The sequence below is a fragment of the Balaenoptera musculus genome, chromosome 2, assembly GCF_009873245.2.
Source record: "Balaenoptera musculus isolate JJ_BM4_2016_0621 chromosome 2, mBalMus1.pri.v3, whole genome shotgun sequence".
Taxonomy (NCBI): domain Eukaryota; kingdom Metazoa; phylum Chordata; class Mammalia; order Artiodactyla; family Balaenopteridae; genus Balaenoptera; species Balaenoptera musculus.
The window spans coordinates 38,199,837-38,224,624 of NC_045786.1; the positions used below are offsets into that span (position 1 = coordinate 38,199,837).

Consider the following 24,788-nt stretch of genomic DNA (forward strand, 5'->3'; position numbering starts at 1 on the left):
TACAAATGTTTCATGTAGATGTGTGCATATATCTATAGGGTAAATTTATAACTTGGAACCATGACATGTCGAGTGAAAGGGTACGTTCATTTTAAATATTGATAGATAATGCCAAGTAGCCTTCCAAACCAAACTCAGTTTTTCTTGCCATCTGCAGCTGCACAGATAATTCTGACACTTCTGTCAGTCCTTCTAGACATCTATATATATACACTCACCCCCTATAGGTCCCCCTCAGATCCATGAGCACCCTCTTGGCCCCCACTCTGTGGCACACCTAAGAGTCCAGCTCCCTGTAACTGACTCTGGGCCCTGGCAGATCTTTGGTGTAATGAGTCCTTGGCCTTTATCCGTGGTTTTGGAATCTGAGGATGCCCAGAATGAGGAGAGGGGAGTGTTGATGGACATACACATATGGACATGGTCATAACCTTGAACTAGCTTTGGGCCCCCCATCCAACCCTCACAATCCACACCACACTCAGCAGTTTCCTGGGGAGGGGATATGGATCTGGCAAGAGGGGCCATCAGAAGGTGATATGACATGGCTAAGAAGACAGTACCAGCCTAGCCCTGGCAGGGTTCCTGTGGGCAGCTGCTGGAGAACTGGCCTCAGGCCTGGTTGCGTAGAGAGAAACACACAGCTATCCTGGGCCTCACCTGCCCATGCTGCTTTCTTCCTGGAGCTCCAGAAACCACACTCCTAACTGTCTACTCCTGCATAGTCCTGTGGCTCCTCCTGCCAGGAGCAACCCAGGAGAACTGTAGAAGTCAATACACCCATTGGCCAGACACAGACCCCTCACCCTGTCCTGGACCTCAGCCAGGGTGCTGGGAACCAGTACAGGACAGCCCTGGAAGCAAACAGTTTGCCATATAAGTCTCTTTTTATTATTAAATAGATGGCAAAGTGCTCTGAGCCTGGCCCTCAGTATTTCTGAATACTTTTTGGTGAGAAATGAGAGCAAAGCCTCTCCTCTAAATGGCAGAAATTTGCCTCATTGGCTCCAGGTTGGATGTGGGACTTTTCTCTGTTCTGAGAACAGAACATGTTCTTGCTCATGTGGATGTGAGGGCTCATCCACACTCATCTTTGGTAGCTCTGGACCTCAGGAAGACTTCCCCTTCACATTGGGATGCCAAGGTCCCTCTCCAGAGAAATACTCTGTCCCCTCTCTTCTGTTCCAGCTCATAAAATGCACCTCCAACTCAATCACAGCTTTTAGAGATGGAAAAACAACCATTACAGACATACATTTATCCATGCAATTATTTACCACTTTTTTCTTCCATACTTATCTAGGATCTTAATATCCAAAGGACTTCTGAGCCTGGAGAGAGATATCTCTACAACTTGGGTTTTAATGCTCATTGTATTAGCCATAGTTTTCCTAAACATTTAAGCACTTTTTACTTAATCAAACTTATAAAATGCATTAATCAAATTATTTTAAATATTTAAATGTTGATACGAACTAAAAAGTCATCAGCTCCATATTCCAGCCACAGAAAAGAGCAAGGGGGTAGAAGAAATTAAACTGCTTATAACTCACTAGAAAAAACTTAGAGTCACATGGCCACATCTGGCTGAAAGGGAGGCTGGGAAATATAGTCTTTATTTGGGGTGGCTATGCATCTGGTTAAAAATCTGAGGTCTTAAAAGGAGGGGAAGTGGATTCTGGGGGTGGGGGGCAACTTACAATCTCTGCCACACCACTCTCCTGTCAACAGACATTTGGGTTGTTCCTCTATTTTTACTATTACATACTTTTGGCAGTAAACATTGTTATGAGTTGCTTAGGGAATATGATGAAGAGTGGGATTGCTAAGTCATAAAGTATGTGTACTGTTAACTAGATATTGCCAAATTGTCCTCCAACTTGGTTGTTCTGATTTACCTTCTCACCAGAAGTATATGAGTCCTCTTATTCAACATTCTTACCAACACTTGATATTGTCTGGTTTTATCATTTTTGCAAATCTGAAGTGTGTATAATGGCATGTCTTTGTGGACTTAATTCCGTGAATCACAATTATATTGAACATTGTTTATTATGTTTATCGAATGTTTGTATTTCCCCTCTGTGAAGTGTCTGCCAAAACTTTTGTGCAATTTTCTATTGGTCGTTTTTCTTTTTCTCATTGATTTTTAGAAGACTTTAATATTTTTTGGATACTAATCCTTTATCAGCTCTACGCATCACAAATATCTTGTTCCAGTGTGTGGATTTTCATTCTCTTTATGGTTTCTTTCAATGAACAAAAGTTCTTAATTTTTACTTAGTCAAAATTATAGTTCTTTTCCTTTATGTTTTGCAATTTTGAGTTGTTTTTAAAGCTCTCCCTACCATGAAGTCATGAAGATATTCCCCTGCATTTTCTTCAAATATTTTCATAGTTTTGCCTTTTACATTTAATTAATTTTTATGTATGGTTTAAGTAGGAATCTGATTTTTTCTTCCATATGGATAACTGATTATCCTATACTTTTCCTAATTTCTTGAATTTTTAGTTTCTCCTTGATTGAATTGTACACTGTGGGAAGGCTAAGAGTTTCTCATAGCAGTCAGCTGGAAGCTTCTGACCTGTTGATGTCTGATGCCTGAATGATGCTTTCTTGCATCCAGGTGGAACAGAGGGACCAGGTTCTGCCTCATGTATGGAATAGTCTGGCTTCCCCCCACTCTCAGTTCCGTTGTAGATCAAGTTTCCAAATGTGTTCTATTTATCTATTCCTGTGGCATTAGCACATTGTCTGACTTACAACGGTTTAAAATCTGTTTTCATATCTGGTTGGGCAAGCCCCCCACATTGCCCTTCTGTAGGAGGGCTTTACAACTTCTGGCTCTTTGCTTTTCCATACAAATAATAAAGTCAGCTTGTCAAATTCTACAAAAGGAAAATTTACAGACTCAGCTTGTTTCAATTAACTATAATTATTATTTGCTCTTTTGATGCTCAGATTGTCACAATTTGGCCCCTTTAAGTTGGGGCCTTTGTCCTTTAGGTCGACAACAGACATTCTAAAAGCATGTTTGTTCTGACCACAAAAAAATTATTCCTGTTCTTGACCTAATCCATGGGATCAGCTACTTTTAAAGAGGAATAGTGGTAGCACAATTTGGACCCTGGCTATGCATATCTGATTGTTCCATGTGAATATTGGTGATAGACAGAAAAACATTGCACACCCACTAGTGACAGCTAGAAAAAAGGCACTTCTTTCCAAGGTCATCAACTCACATTGATAGTTCCAGTGAACTCTAACATCACAAAAACCTTTAAAATTACTGTAACAAAAGTTTCAATATTCTTTTCTCTAAACTTAAGCACTATAAAATTGTAATTATAATTATACCAAGGTTTCATCGATCATGATCACCTTTTGTTACATTTACATACATAAAGATCCAAGTTTAGTTTTAGGCTTCTTCTCATTGAGTCTAAATGAATCTTTTTTGACTGTGTGGTAACAGGCTTCTCCGAATCATTCCAGCTGAGGACCCCAACTGCTTTAGAATATTTCAGACCAAGAGTGTAGTTCTGTAGCATATCAGAGAACACTGAGGTTTCATCTACTTTTCCTACATGCTTGAATTTTTGGTTTCTCCTAAACTGAATTATATATTGTAGGAAGGGTCATAGCTTCTGGCAGCTTCTAACAGATGAATGTTTGGTACCAGAATGATGGTCCTTCATGATACATGAATCAGTTGACCAGCCTCTCTTAGCTTTGAAACTTCTAGGAGGTGGTTGTGGATATTATGGATGACTTCCTGTATTAGGGTTCTATAGACAAACAGAACCAAGAGGAAGTATATAAATTTATACCAGTAGGAAATATATATACAATTGACCCTTGGACACTGCATAGGTTAGGGGTGCCGACCCTCTGCATAGCTGAAAATCCGAGGGAGTTTCCCTGGTGGTCTAGTTGTTAGTGTTGTGGTCTGCGATTCGGCGCTTTAACTGCCATGGCCTGGGTTCAATCCCTGGTTGGCCACGGGGCCAAAAAAAAAAAAAAAAAAAAAAAAAGAGTATCCTAGCATAACTTTACAGTCAGCCCTCTGTACCTGCAGTTCTGCGTCTGCGGATTCAACCAATAGGGATTGTGTAGTAATATAGTATGTATTTATTGAAAAATATATGAGTATAAGCCGACCTGCACAATTCAAACCTGTGTTGTTCAAAGGTCAACTGTATTTATAACTATATATACATATATATATTTTATATTTATATATATATAAAGAGATTCATTATAAGGAATTAGCTCACAAGATTATGGAGGCTGGCAAGTCCCGAGAACTACAGGCTGAGTCAGCAAGCATGGAGACACAGGAGAGCCAGTGGTTTAGTTCCAGTCCGAAGACTGGCAGGCTCAAGACCCAGGAAGAGCCGATATTTCAGTTTGAGTCTGAAGGCAGGAAAAAAGCCAAAGTCTCCGTTAAAAGACAGGCAGGAAAACTCTCTCTTATTTGGAACAGGGTCAGTCTTTTTGTTCTATTCAGGCCTTCAACTGATTGGATGAGGGCCACACACGTTGGGGAGCGCAATCTGCTCTACTCAAACTTATATGTTAATCTCATCCAAAAACACCCTCACAGAAACATTCAGAATAATGTTTGACCAAATATTTGGGCACCCCACAGCCCAGTCAAGTTGACACATAAAATTAACCATCACACTTCCCAACATCCATGCATATTCATCTCATGTGCATATTCCAAGCCAACCATAGTTATTCTGTCTCCTTGTCAGTGATGACTTCAGGGGTGGACAGGCCTCAGCCATGATGTGAGGGAAAGCTGATGGTAGGGCTCCTAGGAAAAGTTCCCTTGATCCAAAGACAGTGCTGTGTGACACAATGCTCTCTTCCCCCTCTGGATGTTTTATGGTTGATGGTGATGGCAGAGGGGAGAAATGGATAAGCCAGGTCCCTTGTCACAGAGTCAACCTGCCCCAGAACCCTCCTCCCTCTGGTCTCTCTGTTCACCGAGATAACAAATGGCCTATTGTTCAAGCCACTTCAAAGTGTGGTTTCTGCTCCTTGAGGCTGAGGATTTCCTAATATAGATCTATCCTAAGAGACTTGGCAGTTTCTACAGCCTTTAATTATAATGCCTGTCTGTGACAGGCAATCTTCTGTATATATAATAAGTTGTTTCGTTACTACCTCAAAGTTTGATTTTTCTAATGACATTTTAAGCCACAAAGACGTTTCTAGATTTTCATAAAAATTCAGCCATGCGTGATGCTCCCAATGCAACCAATCCATCAGAGGTCACAGAGGTGAAGAGACCATCTCTTTCAGGCAGCACGTGGACATTCCTATATCATCTCTCCTGGTGCCAAGTTTCCCTTGGCAATGACTACAAGATGCAACTCAATTTCAGAAATGTTAAAATGAGCGTCTTAAAACTGAGGAAGCATTTTTGGATGTAGGGAGATGCAAGTTTCTGCTGGTTTTGGGCGGAGGGATGGCTTAGGGCTGAGAGTGAAAACAGGGATGAGTGGAGAAAGGACTCTGAACTGAGGACAGGATGTCTGTTATCCAGTTTGGAGGCTTGATGTAAGGAGATGCCATCATGAGGATACTTCCTCATTCTCCAAAAATGTTCTACATACCACTCTGTCGTTTGTGCCTACAAAATGAAAATATGAGCCATATTGATCCACATCCATATTTCTGTTAATGCAGACAGTTTTTCCTTCCTTTCTAAAATAACTTGACCAAAAACCTTCATGGAGTGACTATGCCAGGTCTTGGGCCAAGGGAGAGAGACTTGGAGATAAATAAAGCACACTCCATTCAAGGACCTCACAGTTTAGTAAGACAAGTTATAATATGTATAACATACTTGTATATATTATATATGTATGCACATGCTTGTATATCGTAGTGCTATAGCCTGAATGTTTGTGTCCCCCAAATTCATATGTTGAAATCCTAACCCCCAGTGTGATAGTATTTGAAAGCTCGCCTTTGGGAGGTGATTAGGTCATGAGGGTGGAGCTCTCATGATTGAGATCAGTGCCCTTATGAAAGAGACCCCAGAGAGCTAGCTCGTCCCATCTGCCATGTGGGACACTGTAAAAAGATGGCCATCTAGGAAGTGGGGCCTCACCTGACACTGAGTCTGCCAGCACCAGGATCTTGGACTTCCCAGCCCTCAGAACCGTGAGAAATAAATATTTGCTGTTTATGAGCCACCCAGTCTGTGGTATTTTGTTATAGCAGCCTGAGTGGACTAAGCAACATGGAGAGTAATAGTTGGAAGGGTACCCTCCAAAACATGACTCTTCTTACCTGTCTCCTTCTGTACTTTTGTGCTTTTTAAAAACATTTTTAAAAAATTGGCATGCGTTACTAGGGCAGAAGGGGGACCAGTGATAAGGCTTTGCAGTGGCCCAGGCAAGAGATAGCGGTGGCTTGGGCAGCCACCCAAGGATGTGGAGGATGAAGAGACTTGCTTCGACTGGAAGCTACTGAGGAGGGGGAATCAGGGCTTGGTGGTAGATAGGAGAACAGAGGAGTCAAAGATGGCTTGAGCGATGGGGTGGATGGTGGGGGGCATGCTGGAAGAGATGTTTGGGGGCAGTTTCCTGGTCAGCACCTGCCCAGGTAGATGCAGGATGAATACCTCTGCAGGATTTCCACTGGCTGTTCACCCACAAAATTGCCTCCCCAGCTGGAGAGGTTGGCTAAGAACTCTTCAGCAGCCCCCAACTCCCAGTGGCCTCTTCTAGGGGCAGTTGTCCATCCAGGAACCCAAGGCTGGGTGGCAGTGTAATCCACCAGTGGGCCAGTGGATCCCATGCCCATTCCCAACTGGGGGCTTACAAGCCAGAACTGTGAGGCCAGACTTTGTCAGGGCCTGCCCTGGGGTGAGGCTGCCCCCAGCAGGGGGCAGCAGCCATCCTGCTCTCTGCCCAGAATGCTAGAAGGCCTGAATAGGAGCTCCCTCGTGGTTTCATCCATCCACCCCCTGCCTGGTGTGAGTGCCCAGGGTGCAGCCAGGGCCTCGGCCACACCGCCGGGAGGGGCCCTCCATCCCAACCCCGAGTATCTCAGGGGGGATGAATCCTTCTCAGCTTTAGAAGGGGTAGTGAAATCAGATGAAAAAAGGGGTGGAGGCTTTGCTGACTTTTTGACGGGGCGTGGGGAGTGCTGCGATAGAAGGTAGCAATGGCTGGAAGGAGGGAAGGTCTGCACTTGAATGAACGAACGAACTAACGAACCAAGAGTAGTTGATTTTTAGGCCACTTTAACCGGCGTCTCAGGGTTAGAAAATCCACCCTCCCCTCCCGGAACGAAAATGTCTCCTAGATAGTTTTCATTCTCTCACTGTTACAACTCGCATTATAAAACTTAGGCTCCCCGCTCCATGAGCTGGTGGGCTTCTCCAGCTCGGAGAATCCGGGCGGCCTTGCTGGTCACTGTGTCCCCAGAATTCGGCGAGTAGTGCTCGCGACTCTGGGCGGTGCTGGGGGACCCCACACGGCGCTGCGGGCCCAGGGGCGAGGGGCCCCGCACTTCAGCGCAGGCCACGCCCAATCCCCCGCCCCTGCTGTCCCCGCCCCGCCCCGTCTGCGGACAGACTCCGCGGCGCCGCGCAGCCCGCGCCTCCGCCCCCGAGCACCCAGGTGGGCGGAGTTGCGGATGAGGGGCGGGATGTTTTGGTGGGCGGGGGTCCCGGTGACGGCATCCGCGCGCGCCGCGCTGGGGCTCACAGCCTGACTGCCCCGGGGCGGGGGGACTACGCTCACAGCCGAGCAGGTGGGTGTGGGCCGGGGAGGGGTGGAGGTCGAGGACCGGGGTGGGAGGGAGGAGGCGCGCGCTCGCCCCCTCCCTGAGCAGGCCTGGACCGGGCGGCATGGTGTCGGCACGCCTGGGGAGCAATGACCGAGCCCGGGGACCTCCCCCATCCTTGCTTTCCAGCCTCCTGGAGGTTCGTGTCTGGGCGGGTGGAAGTCTCCCCTTTCCTAAGTCGGGGGCCTGAGGCCGGCCTTCCGGGCCTGGCCAGGAGGAGCGAGCGCCCACGCTGCGAGAGTTGGGTTCGCATTTGTAATCACTTCTCCGAACTTTCCGTGAGCTCCTATCCCGTGCCTGGCGCCTCCGACTCCGGTTCCCCTACCCCCGGCGCCCGACCGCCCCGGTGTTGTCCGGGCGCCTTTGGCGCGCGGAGCACTGTGCCCCGAGCCGGGGTGCGGAGAAGCCGGGACCGCACGGGGCTAGAAAAGCTTTGGGTGAGGGGTGCGCGAAGGCGCCCACAGTATCGCGTGGCAGTTACCGCTGTGGCCCCAGGGCCGGGCACCCAGCAGGGGCTGATGATTGAATGAACAAACGAACCGTTACAGCTGCTGAGAGATGTTAAGTAGTGAAAAATAAAGTGCTGTGACCTGGGGGTCGGGGTAGGGAGTGGTGAGGACTGCGATAAGAGAAGGGAGGAAGGAGATGGGAAGGTTCCTTGGATGGAGATTATTAATCACTATTGGGCAGCTACTAAGCGTCGTACCTTGTGCTGGGTGCTGGAGATGCAGCACGAAGGGGACAAGAGGGTGCCTGCCTCCCAGCTCCCAGATTGGGACGTGGGGGGGAACGACGGGTAATCTGGCTTTTGCAAGGGAAGGGAGTGGTTAGTGGCTGATGGGAGAACCACAGGGCATTGTGTGTGTGTGTGTGTGTGTGTGTAGTGGTGGGGGCACAGAGCAGAGGCCCCTCCCTGGCTCCCTGAAGGTGGGACCAGCCTAAGCCTGGAGGGATGAGGAGTCTTGGGCAACACTGAGTGTGCTGCAGGCGGAGAAAGGTGAGGAAAGGTGGGGTATAGAGGGTAAGTAGTCAAGGTAGGCAGGGCCCATTAAAAGTTATTTTTCCTGTTAAGGTTTTGAATCTCAAGAGCATTGGGGAGTCTCTTGGGGGGAGTTTAAGCAGGAGAGTGATGTGAGCACATTTGCATTTCTGAAAAATGCCCCGGTTGCTGCATAGGGAGGTGCAGGGAGGCTGAGGCCAGTGAGGAGGCTGGTAAATGTCATTCCGTCGAGATGTCGGTGGGCAGGATCAGGGCTTTGGTAATAGGATGGAAAGAAGCAGGTGTAGTTGATATTTAGAAGATGGGATTGGCAGTATTTGATGGTGGGGGCTTGGTCTCAAAGGATCTGCTTTTTTTTTTTAACATCTTTATTGGAGTATAATTGCTTTACAATGGTGTGTTAGTTTCTGCTGTATAACAAAGTGAATCAGCTATATGTGTACATATATCCCAACATCTCCTCCCTCTTGCGTCTCCTTCCTACCCTCCCTATCCCACCCCTCTAGGTGGTCACAAAGCACTGAGCTGATCTCCCTGTGCTATGCAGCTGCTTCCCACTAGCTATTTTACGTTTGGTAGTATATATATGTCCATGCCGCTCTCTCACTTCGTCCCAGCTTCCCCTTCCCCCTCCCTGTGTCCTCAAGTCCATTCTCTACGTCTGCATCCTTATTCCTGTCCTGTGCTGACTCTTTTTAAGAAGGTGGAGCAGGGAATGTGAGGTTACAAAGGCAGAGATTATGGAAAACCCAGTGGGTGTTAGGGAAAAGAGATCCCTGGTGTAGTGCTGCTTGTGTGTGTGTCTGTGTGTCTTCCTTCTAGGAGATAGGGTCGCAGGGGAAGAATGCAGCTGGAACACAGAAACCCTTGGATGTCAGGTGGAGGAGTTAGGGCCTTATTTTGCCAGTGATGGGAGCCATGAAATGTTACTGTGTAGGATTTTATCGTGGCCCTTGCAGCATCTGGGCATTAGTTTGGGGCACGGAGGATGTTCTGAGTGTTGACCACCCTCCCTTTTAATCCCTGCAAGGTCAGGAGCTGCAGGATCTGGCTCCAGGTCACCTGCAAGGTGAGTCCAGGTGCTGATGGCAGGGGCCTCTTCCTCTCTTCGCAGGGCAGGGAACAGCCTTCCCTCAACATGGGGCTGGAGGCCCAGAGGCTGCCAGGGGCTGAGGAGGCCCCAGTGAGGGTGGCCCTTCGAGTCCGCCCATTGCTGCCCAAGGAGCTGCTGCACGGGCACCAGAGCTGCCTGAGGGTGGAGCCGGGGCACGGCCGAGTCACTTTGGGCCGGGACCGCCACTTTGGCTTCCACGTAGTGCTGGACGAGGACGCCGGGCAGGAGGCTGTGTACCAGGCCTGCGTGCAACCCCTCCTCGAGGCTTTTTTTGAGGGCTTCAATGCCACCGTCTTTGCCTATGGTCAGACAGGCTCCGGGAAGACGTACACCATGGGGGAGGCCAGTGTGGGTGAGTGACCCTGCTTGAGGCCCCCTGCCCTTGTTGAGGGTCCTCAGTGTCTCCTGAATTTCTGCCCCTGCCCTCTTGCTGCCATTCCCTGTTGAAGATGAGGATGCTGGTGGAGGGGGGAGGGGCAGGTTTCCTAAACAGATCTGCAGCCCAGAGTGGGACCAGCTGTGTCAGTGGGCTGGGTCGGGCAGGCAGGAACAGTCCTCGGAGGTGAGTGACCTTCTCAATTCCATAGAGATGGGACCATGCTGTCTGGCTCTGGGGACCTCATGGGGAGGAAGGGCACGGGAAGTTGGCTTGTCTCTGGAGGTTGTTAGGATGGCTGCTGGGGGTCAGGAATCCATGTTCTAGTCAGAGTGGTTGGAAGGGGAACTGTCCTGGAAGAGATATGCTTTGGCTGCTGCGTAGCAGGGAAGCTGGCTGGTTCCATGAGGCTCTGGAGCAGAGTTTTGGGAGAGATGCTTTGGGCCAACTGAAGGAACTGCCCCCTTTTAAGGAGCATGAACTGCTTTATCCTAGGTTTTAAAAGTGTACATGTTTGTTGTGGAAAATTAGGAAAATACAGAAAACACATACACAAAATAAAACTTACTTGATAATTGCCTTTCAGAAATCACACAACCTGTTAGCATTTCAGTCTTTCGGGTGAAAATTAGTATACATTAAAAAATGGTATTATAGTGTACCCATTCTTTTGTATCCTGTTTTATTTTCTTAACAATATATCATGAACATTTCTCTGTATCATTAAATATTCTTCAATCAAAAATTTTAATGGCTGCCTGGCATGCCATTGTGAGTATAAGGTAACTTATTTAACCAGCTCCCCTGTTTGGATATTAGGATGGACACTTAGGATGTTTACATTTTTATTGAGTTATGAGGAAGAATGTGTTCTGAATATCCTCTTATTACTTCCTTGGGATAAATTTAGGAAGTCCTTTAGATAACTGAGCATAGACTATGGTAATGAGTCTCCAGGAGTAATCAAGCAAAGGGTATCTGACCGCCTGGCAGGGCTGTAGTGGAGGGGATGCTTACATCATGAAAGGGATTGGTTGAACCTTGAGAGGTTGCTTCCAACTCTGAAATTCTGCCCGACCACCCTGGGGCATGGCCTGGCTCAGGCTGCCCAGCCCATCCTGGCCTCTGCTGCTGCCTTCTCCACACTGGAGCCCCATCCTCCAGCTGCTGCTAGGGGCCTCTGGGCCTTCTGGGCGCCATGCCCAGCTGAAAGCATGGTGGCAGGAGGCCCTGCGGTGTCTCCTCAGCCTCGCTTCACGAGGACGAGCAGGGCATCATCCCACGGGCCATGGCTGAGGCCTTTAAGCTGATTGATGAGAATGACCTGCTTGACTGTCTGGTGCACGTGTCCTACCTGGAAGTGTACAAGGAGGAGTTCCGAGACCTGCTGGAGGTGGGCACCGCCAGCCGTGACATCCAGCTTCGGGAAGATGATCGTGGGAATGTTGGTGAGGAACTCCTGGGTCCTCCACTGGCTGGGAGCGGGATACCTGGCTTGGGGAGGCTTTACCTGCTTAGTGTGGCTTACCTGTCTGGTGGGGGTACCTCCTAACTGGGAAACCAAGCTCTGGAAAGTTTTGCTTTCTCTTCCCGTCTCTACTGAGTTCAGTATACTTTGGTGTGCCCAGAGTGAGAGGCATTGAGGTGAGCGTGGGGAAGCTGGAGCCCCCTCAAGCCCCAGCCAGTATGGGCAGGACCCCCTGGGCGTGGGGAAGGGACCCCTGAGTCAGGAAGAGCTGTAGAGGACCAGCCGTGCTCTGCCTGCTCTCCTGGCTGTCAGTCTCAGGCTGCCCCTGCCCTGGGCTCATGGCCTTCTGTGCCCGCAGTGCTGTGTGGAGTGAAGGAGGTGGACGTGGAGGGCCTGGATGAGGTGCTGAGCCTCCTGGAGATGGGCAATGCGGCGCGGCACACGGGGGCCACACACCTCAACCGCCTTTCCAGCCGCTCACACACTGTGTTCACCGTGACCCTGGAGCAGCGGGGGCGTGCCCCCAGCCGCCTCCCCCGACCTGCCGCGGGCCAGCTGCTCATCTCCAAGTTCCACTTCGTGGACTTGGCCGGCTCAGAGAGGGTGCTCAAGACAGGCAGCACAGGCGAGCGGCTCAAGGAGAGCATCCAGATCAACAGCAGCCTCTTGGCGCTGGGCAACGTCATCAGCGCCCTGGGTGACCCCCAGCGCCGCGGCAGCCACATCCCCTACCGGGACTCCAAGATCACCCGGTGAGCCGCCGATGGCCGCAGGCCCACGGAGAAGGGTTCACAAGAACCGGGCTAGTCTGTTCTAGCTCCTGTCTGGCCTCTGGGGTTGGGGGGAGGCGACTAGGAGATGGGTCCCCCTCAGGCTTCGGGGGCGTGCCGTCCACGCGGTTCGAGGTATCCGGCCCATGGGGAACCACGCCGAGGATCGGACCCGGTTTGGGGTCTGGACCTCTGGCCCTGGCACGTTGGGGCCCCTAACGCCTCTCGCCTGGCGCCCTCAGGATCCTCAAAGACTCCCTGGGCGGGAATGCCAAGACAGTGATGATCGCCTGCGTCAGCCCTTCCTCCTCGGACTTCGACGAGACTCTCAACACCCTCAACTACGCCAGCCGCGCCCAGAACATCTGCAACCGCGCCACTGTCAACTGGCGGCCCGAGGCCGAGCGGGCGCCCGAGGAGGCAGCCGCTGGCCCGCGGGGGCCGCCTAGACACCGCTCGGAGACGCGCATCATCCACCGGGGCCGGCGCGCCCCGGGCCCCACCGCCGCGGCCGCCGCCCGCCTGGGCGCCGAGTGCGCTCGCTACCGGGCCCGCACCGACGCCGCTTACAGCCTCCTGCGCGAGCTGCAGGCCGAGCCCGGGCTGCCCGGCGCCGCCGCCCGCAAGGTGCGCGACTGGCTGTGCGCCGTCGAGGGCGAGCGCAGCGCCCTGAGCTCCCCCTCTGGGCCCGACAGCGGCATCGAGAGTGCCTCCGCCGAGGAGCAGGCCATGCAGGGACCCGGTGGACGAAAGGTGGCCAAGGGTCAGGTGTGGCCTGGGGGTGGGGAGGGGATGGGGAAGGAAGAAAGTCTTCATACAGCTAGCTGTGTCCCTGCCCCTTGCTCATTAGCAGAGCACATTTGGGATTCAGAGGCACTTCTGCTGGTGATCTTGATGACTTTCCAATCCTCAGGGTCTCTATCTGTAAAATAGGGATAGCATTAGTATCTACCTCCTGGTGATGTAAGGACTGAAGGTGTCACAAGTGCAGGAGAAGGCTAGTTGTTCCTAATAATAGTGATGTTATTGTTAATGAAAATATGATTAATAATTACAAGAGCTGGCCCAATGGCTTGTGGAGGGGACTGCAGGCCAGGTGGGGTCTCGAGCCCCTGTTGCAGGCAGGGCTTGGAGCAGAGTAGCAAGCCCGGCTAGGGGAACCTCTGGCAGGGCAGGGAGAGGGCTGAGGTGTCTCAGGGACAGGCAGGCTTGTCTTGACAGCTCCTGCCCCTGAAGCTTCTCTCCCGGCCCCATAGGAAGATGAGGGGGCACTGCAGCTGCTGGCCCTGCAGAGCCAGGTGGCCCGGCTGGAGGAGGAGAACCGAGACTTTCTGGCTGCTCTGGAGGACGCCATGGAGCAGTACAAACTGCAGGTGGGGCACCCCCTTCCGCAGTGGTGGGGGTGGGGCACTTCTGCTGGGAGGTGAAACTGAGCTGAGCCTGTCAGGATGAGAGGAAGTTAGCCAGGGGAGGGTTCTGGCAGGATGGGTAGAGATACGGGGTGCGCAGTATGAGCAAAAGTGTGGAGGTGAGGGACACATTGGCGCGGGTGGGTGTGCAGGATGGTCATGAGGACGGATAGGAAGTGGGACTGGAGGGGTAGCAGGATGAGACTCCAGAGCTGGGCTTTTCCTTTTGTCCCAGGGTAACTGGGTCAGCATTGCTCCTGGCGCCCCCTGGTGGCAGTGAATGGCATGGATATGGAGGGAGTGATAGGATGTGGCTGGGTGGGTGAGTTTGAACCCGAACTAATGCAGTGTGTGTGCGCGGGAGGGACACCAAGAGGGGGTCAGAGGTATTTGGCCCTCCTCCATTTTAGCACAGAGAGGGCAGGGTGGCCTCAGACGTGCTCTTCAGTTTCCTGCACTTCTGCCTCTCAGCATCCCTGCACCCCACCTTTCGCACATCCGCGTTGCCCCATCAGCACCTGGACCGTGTCTTGCAGAGCGACCGTCTTCGTGAGCAGCAGGAGGAGATGGCAGAGCTGCGGCTGCGGCTGGAGCTGGTGCGGCCTGGCTGGGGGGCCCCAGGGCTCTTGCAGGGCTTGCCTCCTGAGTCCTTTATGCCCCGGCCTCACACGGCCCCCCTGGGGGGTGCCCACACCCGTGTGCTGGGCATGGTGCCCCCTGCCTGCCTTCCTGGAGATGAAGTTGGCCCTGAGAATTGGGGAGAGGTGAGGAGGTGGCGAGGCTGGGTGTCTGCTGGGCCTGTTGACCTGGGCAGGCTCTGGCAGGGGAAGGTGATGCTGGGGAATGTGTCCCTCACCCCATGCTTTCATGGGACCGGCTATGAGATGCCCCTTTCTGGTGTTGCTAGAGGAATGGCCAAAATTTGGGTAGGGCTTCTCAGAAGGATCTGGTGCTGTTGAGCATCCCTGGAGTACCTGGAGATTGCTCAGAGTGAGGAGGTTATAGAGGGGGTTCTGGCTTCTAGTATGGAATGGAAAGCTCACATACCTCCAGGGATGGGGAGCTCATCACTTCCGAGGCCACACCCTCTCCGTCTTTGGATGCGTTTCTTTGCAAGGTCACTTTTCCGTGAGCTCTAATCTGCTCCTCAAGCCTGGTCTCTTGTTTCTAGTTCTGTCACTTGGGGCCTTTTGGACAAAGGCTGCTCCTGCATCTGCCTGAGAGCTCTGGGTCATCTCAGCTCTAAAGGCCTGAGGGACTGAGGAGAGGGAGGACGTGGGTTTGGCAGAAGCCTGTTATGCAGCCCCCCTACTCTAGCAGGGCGTTGTTGGTGAGATAAAACTTGGTGCAGTTGACCTGTATGCAAGATAGAAAGGGCCAGTTGTCCCCCGAGGAGTGCCAGGTTTGCTATGGGAGCTGGAGCAGGGGTGGAGAGGGGGAAGAGAAGAGGGGGAGAAGAGGGGGAGAAGAGGAAGGAGCGAGGGAAGCGGGAGGAAGCTCCTGCTCCGACTTGAGACTGGAAAGGCTTCCCAGAGGTGTCATTTGAGCTAGATCCTGAAGGTAAGGTAGGGCTGGAAGAGGTAGAGATGTGAGGAGCATGCAAGGTGGGGTGTAGGTAGGAGCAAAGACTTGGTGGTGGGAGATGGCTGATGGAGAATGCTCTAGAAGCTTCCTATCCTGAAACCTGGCATTCCCCTAGCAGGTGACAAATGGCGGGGAGGCTGGAGCCAAGTTGTTGGCAGAGGGAGAGAGGCTGGGAAGTGGCTCTTCAGCTGCATCAGAGGAAGAGGAGGAGGGGGGAGAGGAGGAGCCACCCCGACGGATCCTGCACCCACGCAGGTGAGTGGGACCCACGGCCCACCTGACAAGGACCGGCTCAGGGCCCCAGCTGGGCAGGAGGAGGATCCCACTGGGGTCTCAGGGTGCCCTCACCTGCGTCGCCCTGGCCGGCCCTTGGGGGAGAGCAGGCAGGGACTGTGGGCTCTGAATCAAGAGTTCTCGCTGGGGTGAGTGTGCTGAGGGGATGGGCCCAGACCTCCTGGTTCTCAGCCTCCAAGGTGGCCCTCGGTTCCCCCAGCTGCCCTGCACCCTCTAAGCTCAGCTGCTGGCCTCAGAATTCTGCCAGACTGACATCCTGGGGTCACAGTGACCCTGGTGGCCTCTCTTCCCCTCCTGGGCCCAGGAGGTAGCTGGGCTGGGGCTGGGGAGGGGTACAGGCTCCCCCTTCTGCCCTCCAGGAATAGGATCAGTAAGGGGAGCCAGAGGATGGGGGCCCACCCAGGGAGTCCACTCAACAGGAAGGGCCCAGAGCTTCGCCTGGAGGAGCTGGGTGCAACCATCCCGGGGCCCAGAGGTGAGCTGGGTAGGGCACAGAGAGGGTCCTGACCCCTTTTCCCCTTCATGGTCCTGGACTGGCCACCCCAGACAGTCCACACACAACCCCTGGCTGCCCCTGGCCAGGGCATGCCCCTCCCCTCCCCTCCCCTCCCCTCCCCTCCCTTCCCCTCCCCTCCCCTCCCCCACTGTTAGCTGGGACAGCGGCCCTGACAGTCAGCCTATTACAGTGGTTGGTGGGAGCCAGGCCCTGGTTCGGCCCTGCCAGGCCCCCACTGCCATGGCCTCTGAATGGCGGCTGGCCCAAGCCCAGCAGAAGATCCGTGAGCTGGCCATCAACATCCGCATGAAGGAGGAGCTCATAGGCGAGCTGGTCCGCACAGGTGAGGGGTGGGGCTTTTGGGCTGGCCTCCCACCTGAGGGTGGTTAGGAGCGGGGTCCAGGTGGCATAGGTTTGGTAAACCAGCTCAGTTTCTTCCAGATATGTGACCTTGAGCAAGTAGGATAACGCCTCTGTGCTTCAGTTTTCTCCTCTCTGAAATGGAGATAGTAACTGAACCTGCTTTATAGGTTGTTGAAATGAGCTAATTCAAGTGAAGTGCTTAGGCTGGCTTTCAGGAAGCATTAGTTCTTATTACTGGGTTGGCCAAAAAGTTCGTTCGGGTTTTCAAACGAACTTTTTGGCCAACCCAATATTATTAATCAATTGCTGTGTGTCAGGCACCGCACTGGGCACAGAATCTCCCGGTCCTGGGGAGCAAACAGCGTCCCCACATCATCTACGTCTACTACTGGTGATACCGGTGAACGAGCAGGGGATGATTTTCGGTAGTGACTAGTTGAGCTTTTCAATTTTAATAGTTATAAATTTATTTATTCCAAAATGCACTGGGAACAATTTCAAACAGACATATGAGAGTCCCTATCACCAGATTTAGCATGTCCAAGCTTTGCTCGCATTTGTTTCATCTCTCCCTTTTTTCTTTGCTGAAATGTTTTGAAGCAAATCCAGGACAGCATGTCATTTCATCCCTACACCTTTCAGTATGCCTCTTTTTCAGCATTTCAACCAAAATGCCATGAGCACATCTAACAGAACTAATGCCCTCTCAGTGCCCAGAGCAGGAGCAGCTGCTCAGCAGTGTCTGTGTGCAGCTCCGGGCTTGTCCACACATTATATTTGCACGTTAGTTCTCTGAAATCTCCCTTCTCTCACCTTTTCACAGTCATCCTACAGAATGTTCCAAACCCCAAATGTTCTGGGTTTGTCTATTAGCTTCCTGTGGTGTCATTTAGCTTGTCCCTCTGTCCTCCATATTTCCTACAAATGGAAGGTAGTTCTAGAGGCTTAGTTGAATGCAGGCTCAAGTTACATATTTACTTTAGCATGTGTTAGTTAAAAGTAAAACAAGTAAACCCATATTTTCCCTGGGTCACTGCTATGGATAAGGCTATTTTTAAAAATGTGTCAACTTAAAGAAAAATATTAAGTAAATCACGGTTCTAGGGGTACAGAGTCGTGGCAAAATCCGTGTAGGTGTCCAGGGCTGACAGAGGTCTGGAAAAGCTCCCAGGGGAACGAACTACGATGCTCTTCAGGCAGAGGGGCTGTGCTGACACGACCCTCGCCTTTTCTTCCAGGGAAGGCGGCCCAGGCCCTGAACCGCCAGCACAGCCAGCGCATCCGGGAGCTGGAGCAGGAGGCAGAGCGGGTGCGGGCTGAGCTGAGTGAAGGCCAGAGGCAGCTGCGGGAGCTTGAGGGCAAGGAGCCCCAGGACGCCAGCGAGCGTTCGCAGCTCCAGGAGTTCCGCAAGAGGGTTGCTGCCGCTCAGAGCCAAGTGCAGGTACTGACCTGTCCGGACCCTGGGGGTGGTGGTTGCAGCCTCCCAGGCTGGGGTCCTGGGATCAAGACATGTGAGCCCTGGAGCCCAAGCTCACTGTGGAACCTGTGGGTGGTCAGGCCCTCGTGCCCCAGCCCCGGCTGGTGGCACTAACGCCCTCCTGGTCTCTCAGGGTGAGGCTGGCGTTAGATAGAAGCTGGCGGTGCTGGGAGTCGGCTCAGCTTTAAACACAGCAGAGGCAGGGAGGTGGGGCCTACCCGAAGACCATCTAGGAGACCAGTGAGGGTGAGGGGTGGGCATCGGGAGAAACCAGCCCTCCCTCCTGCAGCTCCCCCCGCCTCCCTCCATCTGTCTACTCTTCCAGTTCTCCATTCACCCATCTCTCCTAACCATCATCCCTCTGTCCGTCCACCCATCAGTCCATGTGTCTATCTAACCCATCCATCCGATTGTCCTTTTATCAGTTGGTATGACTAACTGTCCATTTATGTGTCTATTCATTGGTCTTTCTATTCCCCTTGATCGACCCTTGCATTATCTGTCCATCCTGTTTTTTACCTTTATATGATCCCATCATCTGTCCACCCACCCTGCCATCCATTCTTCTTTGCAGCTGTCCATCCATTATTCATTCCTTCTTTTCTCAGTTCACCTGTCCAAGAGACCGTACAGTAGAGTGATTAAGAGCACAGGTTCTGGAGCCTTGACTGCTTGGGTTTGAATCCCAGCTCTGCCATTTACTACATGTGTGTCTTTGGTCAAGTTTCCTAACCTCTCTGTGCCTCAGTTTCCTAATCTGTTAAGTAGGAAACCTTTAAAACCTTTTCATCAGATTGTTAGGATCATTTAGTATACTGAGAGCACTTGATGTAGCGCTTGGTACATAATAAGCGTCGTAGTATTTTGACATTCTTATAATTTTGATATTTTTATAGTCCGTCATCCATCTGCCTGTTTTCCCTTCTGTCTGTCCCTCTGTGCATCGTTCTTCTGTCCTGCCTGCCCTTGTTGAGTGCCCGGCACCATGCCAGGCTCTTGGCAGCCCCCACGCGTGGCCCAGCAGAGGCTGTGTTGGTCCCAGGTGCTGAAGGAGAAGAAGCAGGCGACAGAGCGGCTGGTGTCGCTGTCGGCCCAGAGCGAGAAGCGGCTGCAGGAGCTGGAGAGGAATGTGCAGCTCATGCGGCAGCAGCAGGGGCAGCTGCAAAGGCGGCTTCGTGAGGAGACAGAGCAGAAGCGGCGCCTGGAGACAGAGATGAACAAGCGGCAGCACCGTGTCAAGGTCGGGCGCTTGGGCGGTGGGGTGCCTGTGTCCCAGCCAGGAGGCCAGGCGGGGCACACAGCCAGGGGAGCACTTACAGCCACATGACCTTATAAAGCAGCTCACTTGGCTTCCCTGAGTTTGTATTTTTACTTGAAAATGAGGAGAGTTATAGGAAACTCAGGGCTAGGGTGAGAATTCAGTGGGATGAATTATATAAGGGGACTGGCGTCTTGCAAGTGTTTGCTCCTGTTGGCGGGTCCCCAGCGAGACTTGGGGGTGGCGAGGCTGGGGGTTGCTGCGCAGGGCTGTCTTGGGAGAAGAGTAGGCGCTCCTTTGGGCTTGGGAGATCACAGGCTCTGGGAGGATGTGGGTACCACTCACGGCCCTGCCCACTGAGCTTCTCACCCTGCACATCCCCAGGAGCTGGAGCTGAAGCACGAGCAGCAGCAAAAGATCCTGAAGATCAAGACAGAAGAGATTGCGGCATTTCAGAGGAAGCGGCGCAGCGGCAGCAACGGCTCTGTTGTCAGCCTGGAGCAGCAGCAGGTGGGGCCTGGGCTGAGCCTGCACCCCCAGGGGCACCCGCAGCCTGGCTGGGCAGCCTGGCCAGTTGCTAGAGTCCCCGGGGTGGGGGTCAGCTGATGGGTACACCATTCTCCCCACCTGACCCGGGTGGCCGCCCGCACCACCCATGCAGCCAGAGGTGAGAGCTGAGTTCCCTCCCCGCCTCCTCCACTGTCCCTCAGAAGATTGAGGAGCAGAAGAAGTGGCTGGACCAGGAGATGGAGAAGGTCCTACAGCAGCGGCGGGCACTGGAGGAGCTGGGCAAGGAGCTCCACAAGCGGGAGGCCATCCTGGCCAAGAAGGAGGCCCTGATGCAGGAGAAGACGGGGCTGGAGAGCAAGCGCCTGCGGTCCAGCCAGGTGAGGTCCTGCCAGGTGAGGCCCTACCCGATAAGGCCCTGCCAGGTGAGGTCCAGCAAGGAGAGAGCCTGACAGCTGAGTTTCTGCCGGGTGAGGTCCTGCCAGGTGAGATTCCATCAGGTGAGGTCCTTCCAAGTGAGATCTCTCCAGTTGATAACACTGCCAGGTGAGTTCTAGACAGGTGCGGTTCTTCTAGGTGATGTCCCTGCCAGGTAAGTTCCAGCCAGGTCAGGCTGTATCCTATGGATCTCTCAAGAATTCTAGGGCTTTAGGGTGTCTGTGATGCAGGTGCTGCTGTGTGGGTAGAAGAACCTCTCCAAGTATCTATCCCACAATTCATTTTACCTCATTAACCACCTGCTCTGGGACTGTGCAGGCAGAACAGGGAACCACAGGTATGGAGAGGTGGTGTGGCCAGAGAGGAAGAGCCTTCACTGGCATTGGAGGCAGACGAACCTGGCCCCACCCAGCTCCGCCAGGCTTCATTGCCTCCTCTTGAGCAGGAAGCTTCTGAGCCATACCTTCCTCCTCTGTCAAATGGAATCACAGTGTGGCCATGAGGATCAGAGAAGGGGTATGTCACACGCAAAGCCCAGAGCCTGTTCCAGGAGCGGGTGCTCAGGCTAGATTCCCACAGGGTTCCAGACCCACTTCTGCCCTCATGGAGTCCAAGAGAGTTCAGCTGGATTATCTGGAACTTCCCTCAGCCACTAGAGCCCTTACTTCCTCCCACATCAGGTTCCCAGAAGGGCCTTTGGGATTTGGCCACTGATTCCCCGTAATTCCCATGGCAAGCTGGAGTCACGTCATCGCAGTGACAGGCCACCACCATCCCGCTCTGTTTCTGCCCGGGTCGTCCCCTCCTTGTCAGGACTGCCCTTTCCTCAGCTTGTCTGTGTCCTCCTTCCAGGCCATCTCTGGGGGCCCCTCTTCAGAGGCTCGGGTCCCATAGGCCCCCACTCCCCGGCTTATGCAGAGCTGAGAGTCAGGCCTCCCGCTGAGCAGCACTCCTCCTCAGCATCCCATGGTGGGGCTGGGCCATCCCTGTCGCCCTGGGGAGGATGGGGCCTGCTTCTTCCCTAATCGCTAGCTGTGCTGCCCCCAGGCCCTCAACGAGGACATTGTGCGTGTGTCCAGCCGGCTGGAGCACCTGGAGAAGGAGCTCTCCGAGAAGAGCGGGCAGCTGCGGCAGGGCAGCGCCCAGAGCCAGCAGCAGATCCGCGGGGAGATCGACGCCCTGCGCCAGGAGAAGGACGCGCTACTGAAGCAGCGGCTGGAGATTGACGGCAAGCTGAGGCAGGGCAGCCTGCTATCGCCTGAGGTGCGCCCCGCGGGCTGGCCCTGGCCGCCTGCTCCACGCTGGGTGTGGGCCTTGCTGCTTTTGGACACGCACACGTTCCTCCCGGGTGTTAGCCCACCAAGAGCGCACAGAACTGGCCCTCCCCCCCCACTCCAGCCCCTGTGTCTGAGACACACGGCTGGGCCTGGCTGCCCTCGGTCCTGCCCAGCTGGACTCTGGACTCGTTCCGTGCCCTGTGGCACATTGACCTCGTGTATGTATCATGTGCTCACACCTCTCAGCTCCCTAACGTGGAATGAGTGTTGGGACCATGTCAGCACACCTCATAGCCACACAGGTTTGCCCTCCGGACAGCAGAGAAAGCCCATGTTAAGAGCAGCGGACCCCAGCAGATCCTGGGTGCCTCTGTGGTCCCAGCACGCCTTCCCTTCAGTGCAGGGTCTCCCGAGTGCAGGTCACGCCAGAGGTCACGTGCTCCAGAGGGCAGCCTCTTGGCGAGCCCCAGCCTCCCGCACCCACCCCAGGCTGAGGCTGAGATGGAAGCGTCCCTGTTCCTGCCGTAGTGGCCAGGGGCCCCTCTCTCCATGTGCTGACTCTGCGCTAGGACGAGGGGACACGTAGGGGCTGAGTCATGGCTGCGTGTGACTGTTGCAAGCCTGCCCAGGACCTGTTCAGGGAGCGGGCGTTCCATGGAGCAGGAAGCCAGTACTCCACCTCCACACATCCCGTGTCCCCGCAGGAGGAGCGGACACTGTTCCAGCTGGACGAGGCCATTGAGGCCCTGGACGCTGCCATTGAGTACAAGAACGAGGCCATCACGTGTCGCCAGCGGGTGCTGCGGGCCTCAGCCTCCTTGCTGTCCCAGTGCGAGATGAACCTCATGGCTAAGCTCAGCTACCTCTCGTCCTCGGAGACCAGAGCCCTACTCTGCAAGTACTTTGACAAGGTGGGTCACCGGCCCACGAACCCCTGACTCCTCCTTCCGGAACTCGGTGGGAGAAGGTTGATGGCGTTGGTGGCTAGTTGGCCAAATACCTGCTGCCCCTGGTTGAGGATTCCCTGGGTGAAGGGAGCCGGCACTGGGGCTGAGCCTGGCTGGGCCTTGGGACAGGTGGTGACTCTCCGAGAGGAGCAGCACCAGCAGCAGATTGCCTTCTCGGAGCTGGAGATGCAGCTGGAGGAGCAGCAGAGGCTGGTCTATTGGCTGGAGGTGGCTCTAGAGCGGCAGCGCCTGGAGATGGACCGCCAGCTGACCCTGCAGCAGAAGGAGCACGAGCAGAGCATCCAGCTCCTCCTCCAGCAGAGTCGAGGTGAGGCCCAGGCCTGCCCCAAAGGCCCTGGTGACTGCTGCCTGCCCATGGCCCCTTGCCACCTCTTTCTGCCTTTTTCCTCCAGACCACCTTGGTGAAGGGTTAGCGGACAGCAAGAGGCAGTATGAGACCAGAATTCAAGCTCTGGAGAAGGAGCTGGGCCGCCACATGTGGATCAACCAGGAACTGAAACAGAAGCTCAGTAGTTTGAATGCTGCCAGCCAGAGCAGGGGTAATTGTTATGTGCTGTCACCAGGCTGGCCAATGCTTTGCCCTGACGTCAGGTTTTCTTTGTTTTGGGGAAAGCTTAGAAACCACTCTAACTTCAGCTCTTGGGTCATTTCACATGTTGCTTATTGCACTGGGGCATTGGAAAGCTAGGACTTCAGGAAGGTGCTTCTCCATTTCTGACAAGGATGTTGTTATTCCCAGTGACAGGTGGGGAGAAGAGGACCCTGTGCCCGGAGAACAGACAAGCCCCTGGAAGTGAAGACGAGCCCCACCCAGCACCTGAGCCTCTGTGGCAGCCCCCCGTCACTGAGGGTGTGCCCCGTGCCCGTGAGGAGATGCGGGACTTGGTCCATGCCCCATTACCGTTGACTTGGAAACGCTCGAGCCTGTGCAGCGAGGAGCAGGGCTCCCCTGAGGAGCTACGGCAGCGGGAGGCCGCTGAACCCTTGGTGGGGCGGATGCTACCCGTGGGTGAGATGGGTCTGCCCTGGAACCTCGGGCCCTTGCCCAAGCCCCGGCGGGAACTGCGAAGGACCAGCCCAGGGATGATTGATGTCAGAAAAAACCCCCTGTAGGCTCTTGGGGCAGAGCCGGTCTTGGAGGGAGATTTGGAGCCTGCTGAAAGTTGTGATGTCGACGCTCCCTTCTGTGAAGGAGTCCTTACCTCAAACTGAATCAGGTCCTGATCTTTCTAATTGGAGTCAACACATTTGGGCCACAGCCCAGAACTGTTTAAATAAGATGCAGATTCCTACCATTCATTTCCTTTAAGCTGCGATACCCAATTGCCACCTTTTGGCTTTTTAAAAAATTTTTATTTCATATTAGAGTATAGGTGATTTACAGTGTTGTGTTAGTTTCAGGTGTCCAGCAAAGTGATTCAGTTATACGTATACATATATCCATTCTTTTTCAGATTCTTTCCCCATATAGGTTATTACAGATTATTGAGTAGAGTTCCCTGTGCTATATAGTAGGTCCTTGTTGATTATCTGTGTTATATATAGTAATGTGTATATGTTAATCCCAAACTCCTAATTTATCCCTCCCCTTACCTTTTCCCTTTGGTAACTGTAAATTTGTTTTCAAAGTCTGTGAGTCTATTTCTGTTTTGTAAATAAGTTCATTTGTATCATTTTTTTAGATTCCACATACAAGTGATATCATATGATATTTGTCTTTGTCTGACTTACTTCACTTAGTATGATAATCTCTAGGCCCATCCATGTTGCTGCAAGTGGCATTATTTCATTCTTTTTTATGGCTGAGTAATATTCCATTGTATATATGTACCATGTCTTTATCCATTCCTCTATCGATGGACATTTAGGTTGCTTCCATGTCTTGGCTATTGTAAATAGTGCTGCAATGAACATTGTGGTGCATGTATCTTTTCAAATTATGGTTTTCTCCAGATATATGCCTAGGAGTGGGATTGCTGGATCATATGGTAGCTCTATTTTTAGTTTTTTAAGGAACCTCCATACTGTTCTCCATAATGGTTGTATCAATTTATATTCCCACCAGCAGTGTAGGAGGGTTCCCTTTTCTCCACACCCTCTCCAGCATTTATTTTTTGTAGACTTTTTGATGATGGCCATTCTGACTGGTGTGAGGTGATACCTCATTGTAGTTTTG

General features: G+C 52.9%; 1 protein-coding gene across 5 annotated transcripts; it reads left to right on the forward strand.

The window, feature by feature from the left end:
• The first annotated feature begins 7,624 nt into the window (after positions 1-7,624).
• On the forward strand, positions 7,625-24,055 carry KIF7 (kinesin family member 7). 5 transcript variants are annotated; one of them, XM_036844584.1, is made up of 19 exons: positions 7,625-7,647; positions 9,928-10,279; positions 11,551-11,751; positions 12,130-12,523; positions 12,784-13,309; positions 13,798-13,914; positions 14,487-14,714; positions 15,650-15,789; positions 16,188-16,303; positions 16,515-16,667; positions 17,926-18,128; positions 19,207-19,404; positions 19,807-19,932; positions 20,133-20,309; positions 21,415-21,630; positions 22,349-22,555; positions 22,721-22,919; positions 23,005-23,151; positions 23,352-24,055. In XM_036844584.1, exons 2-19 carry the CDS (start codon positions 9,952-9,954, stop codon positions 23,723-23,725), a joined length of 4,050 nt encoding a protein of 1,349 aa, XP_036700479.1. In that variant the 5' UTR covers positions 7,625-7,647; positions 9,928-9,951; the 3' UTR covers positions 23,726-24,055. The 5 variants fall into 5 exon arrangements, with proteins under 5 accessions (XP_036700479.1, XP_036700478.1, XP_036700475.1 ...); XM_036844583.1 differs by lacking the exon at positions 7,625-7,647 and adding an exon at positions 7,694-7,780; XM_036844580.1 differs by lacking the exon at positions 7,625-7,647 and adding an exon at positions 7,869-7,952.
• Positions 24,056-24,788: the final 733 nt, after the last annotated feature.

Bases quoted from the DNA above. Each gene is read 5' to 3' on its own strand.
- KIF7 (XM_036844580.1), top strand. From the start codon at position 7,878: ATGGTGTCGGCACGCCTGGGGAGCAATGACCGAGCCCGGGGACCTCCC. The intron at 16,304-16,514 runs GTGAGCTGGGTA...AGCCTATTACAG, and splicing joins AACCATCCCGGGGCCCAGAG to TGGTTGGTGGGAGCCAGGCC. The intron at 19,933-20,132 runs GTGGGGCCTGGG...ACTGTCCCTCAG, and splicing joins TCAGCCTGGAGCAGCAGCAG to AAGATTGAGGAGCAGAAGAA.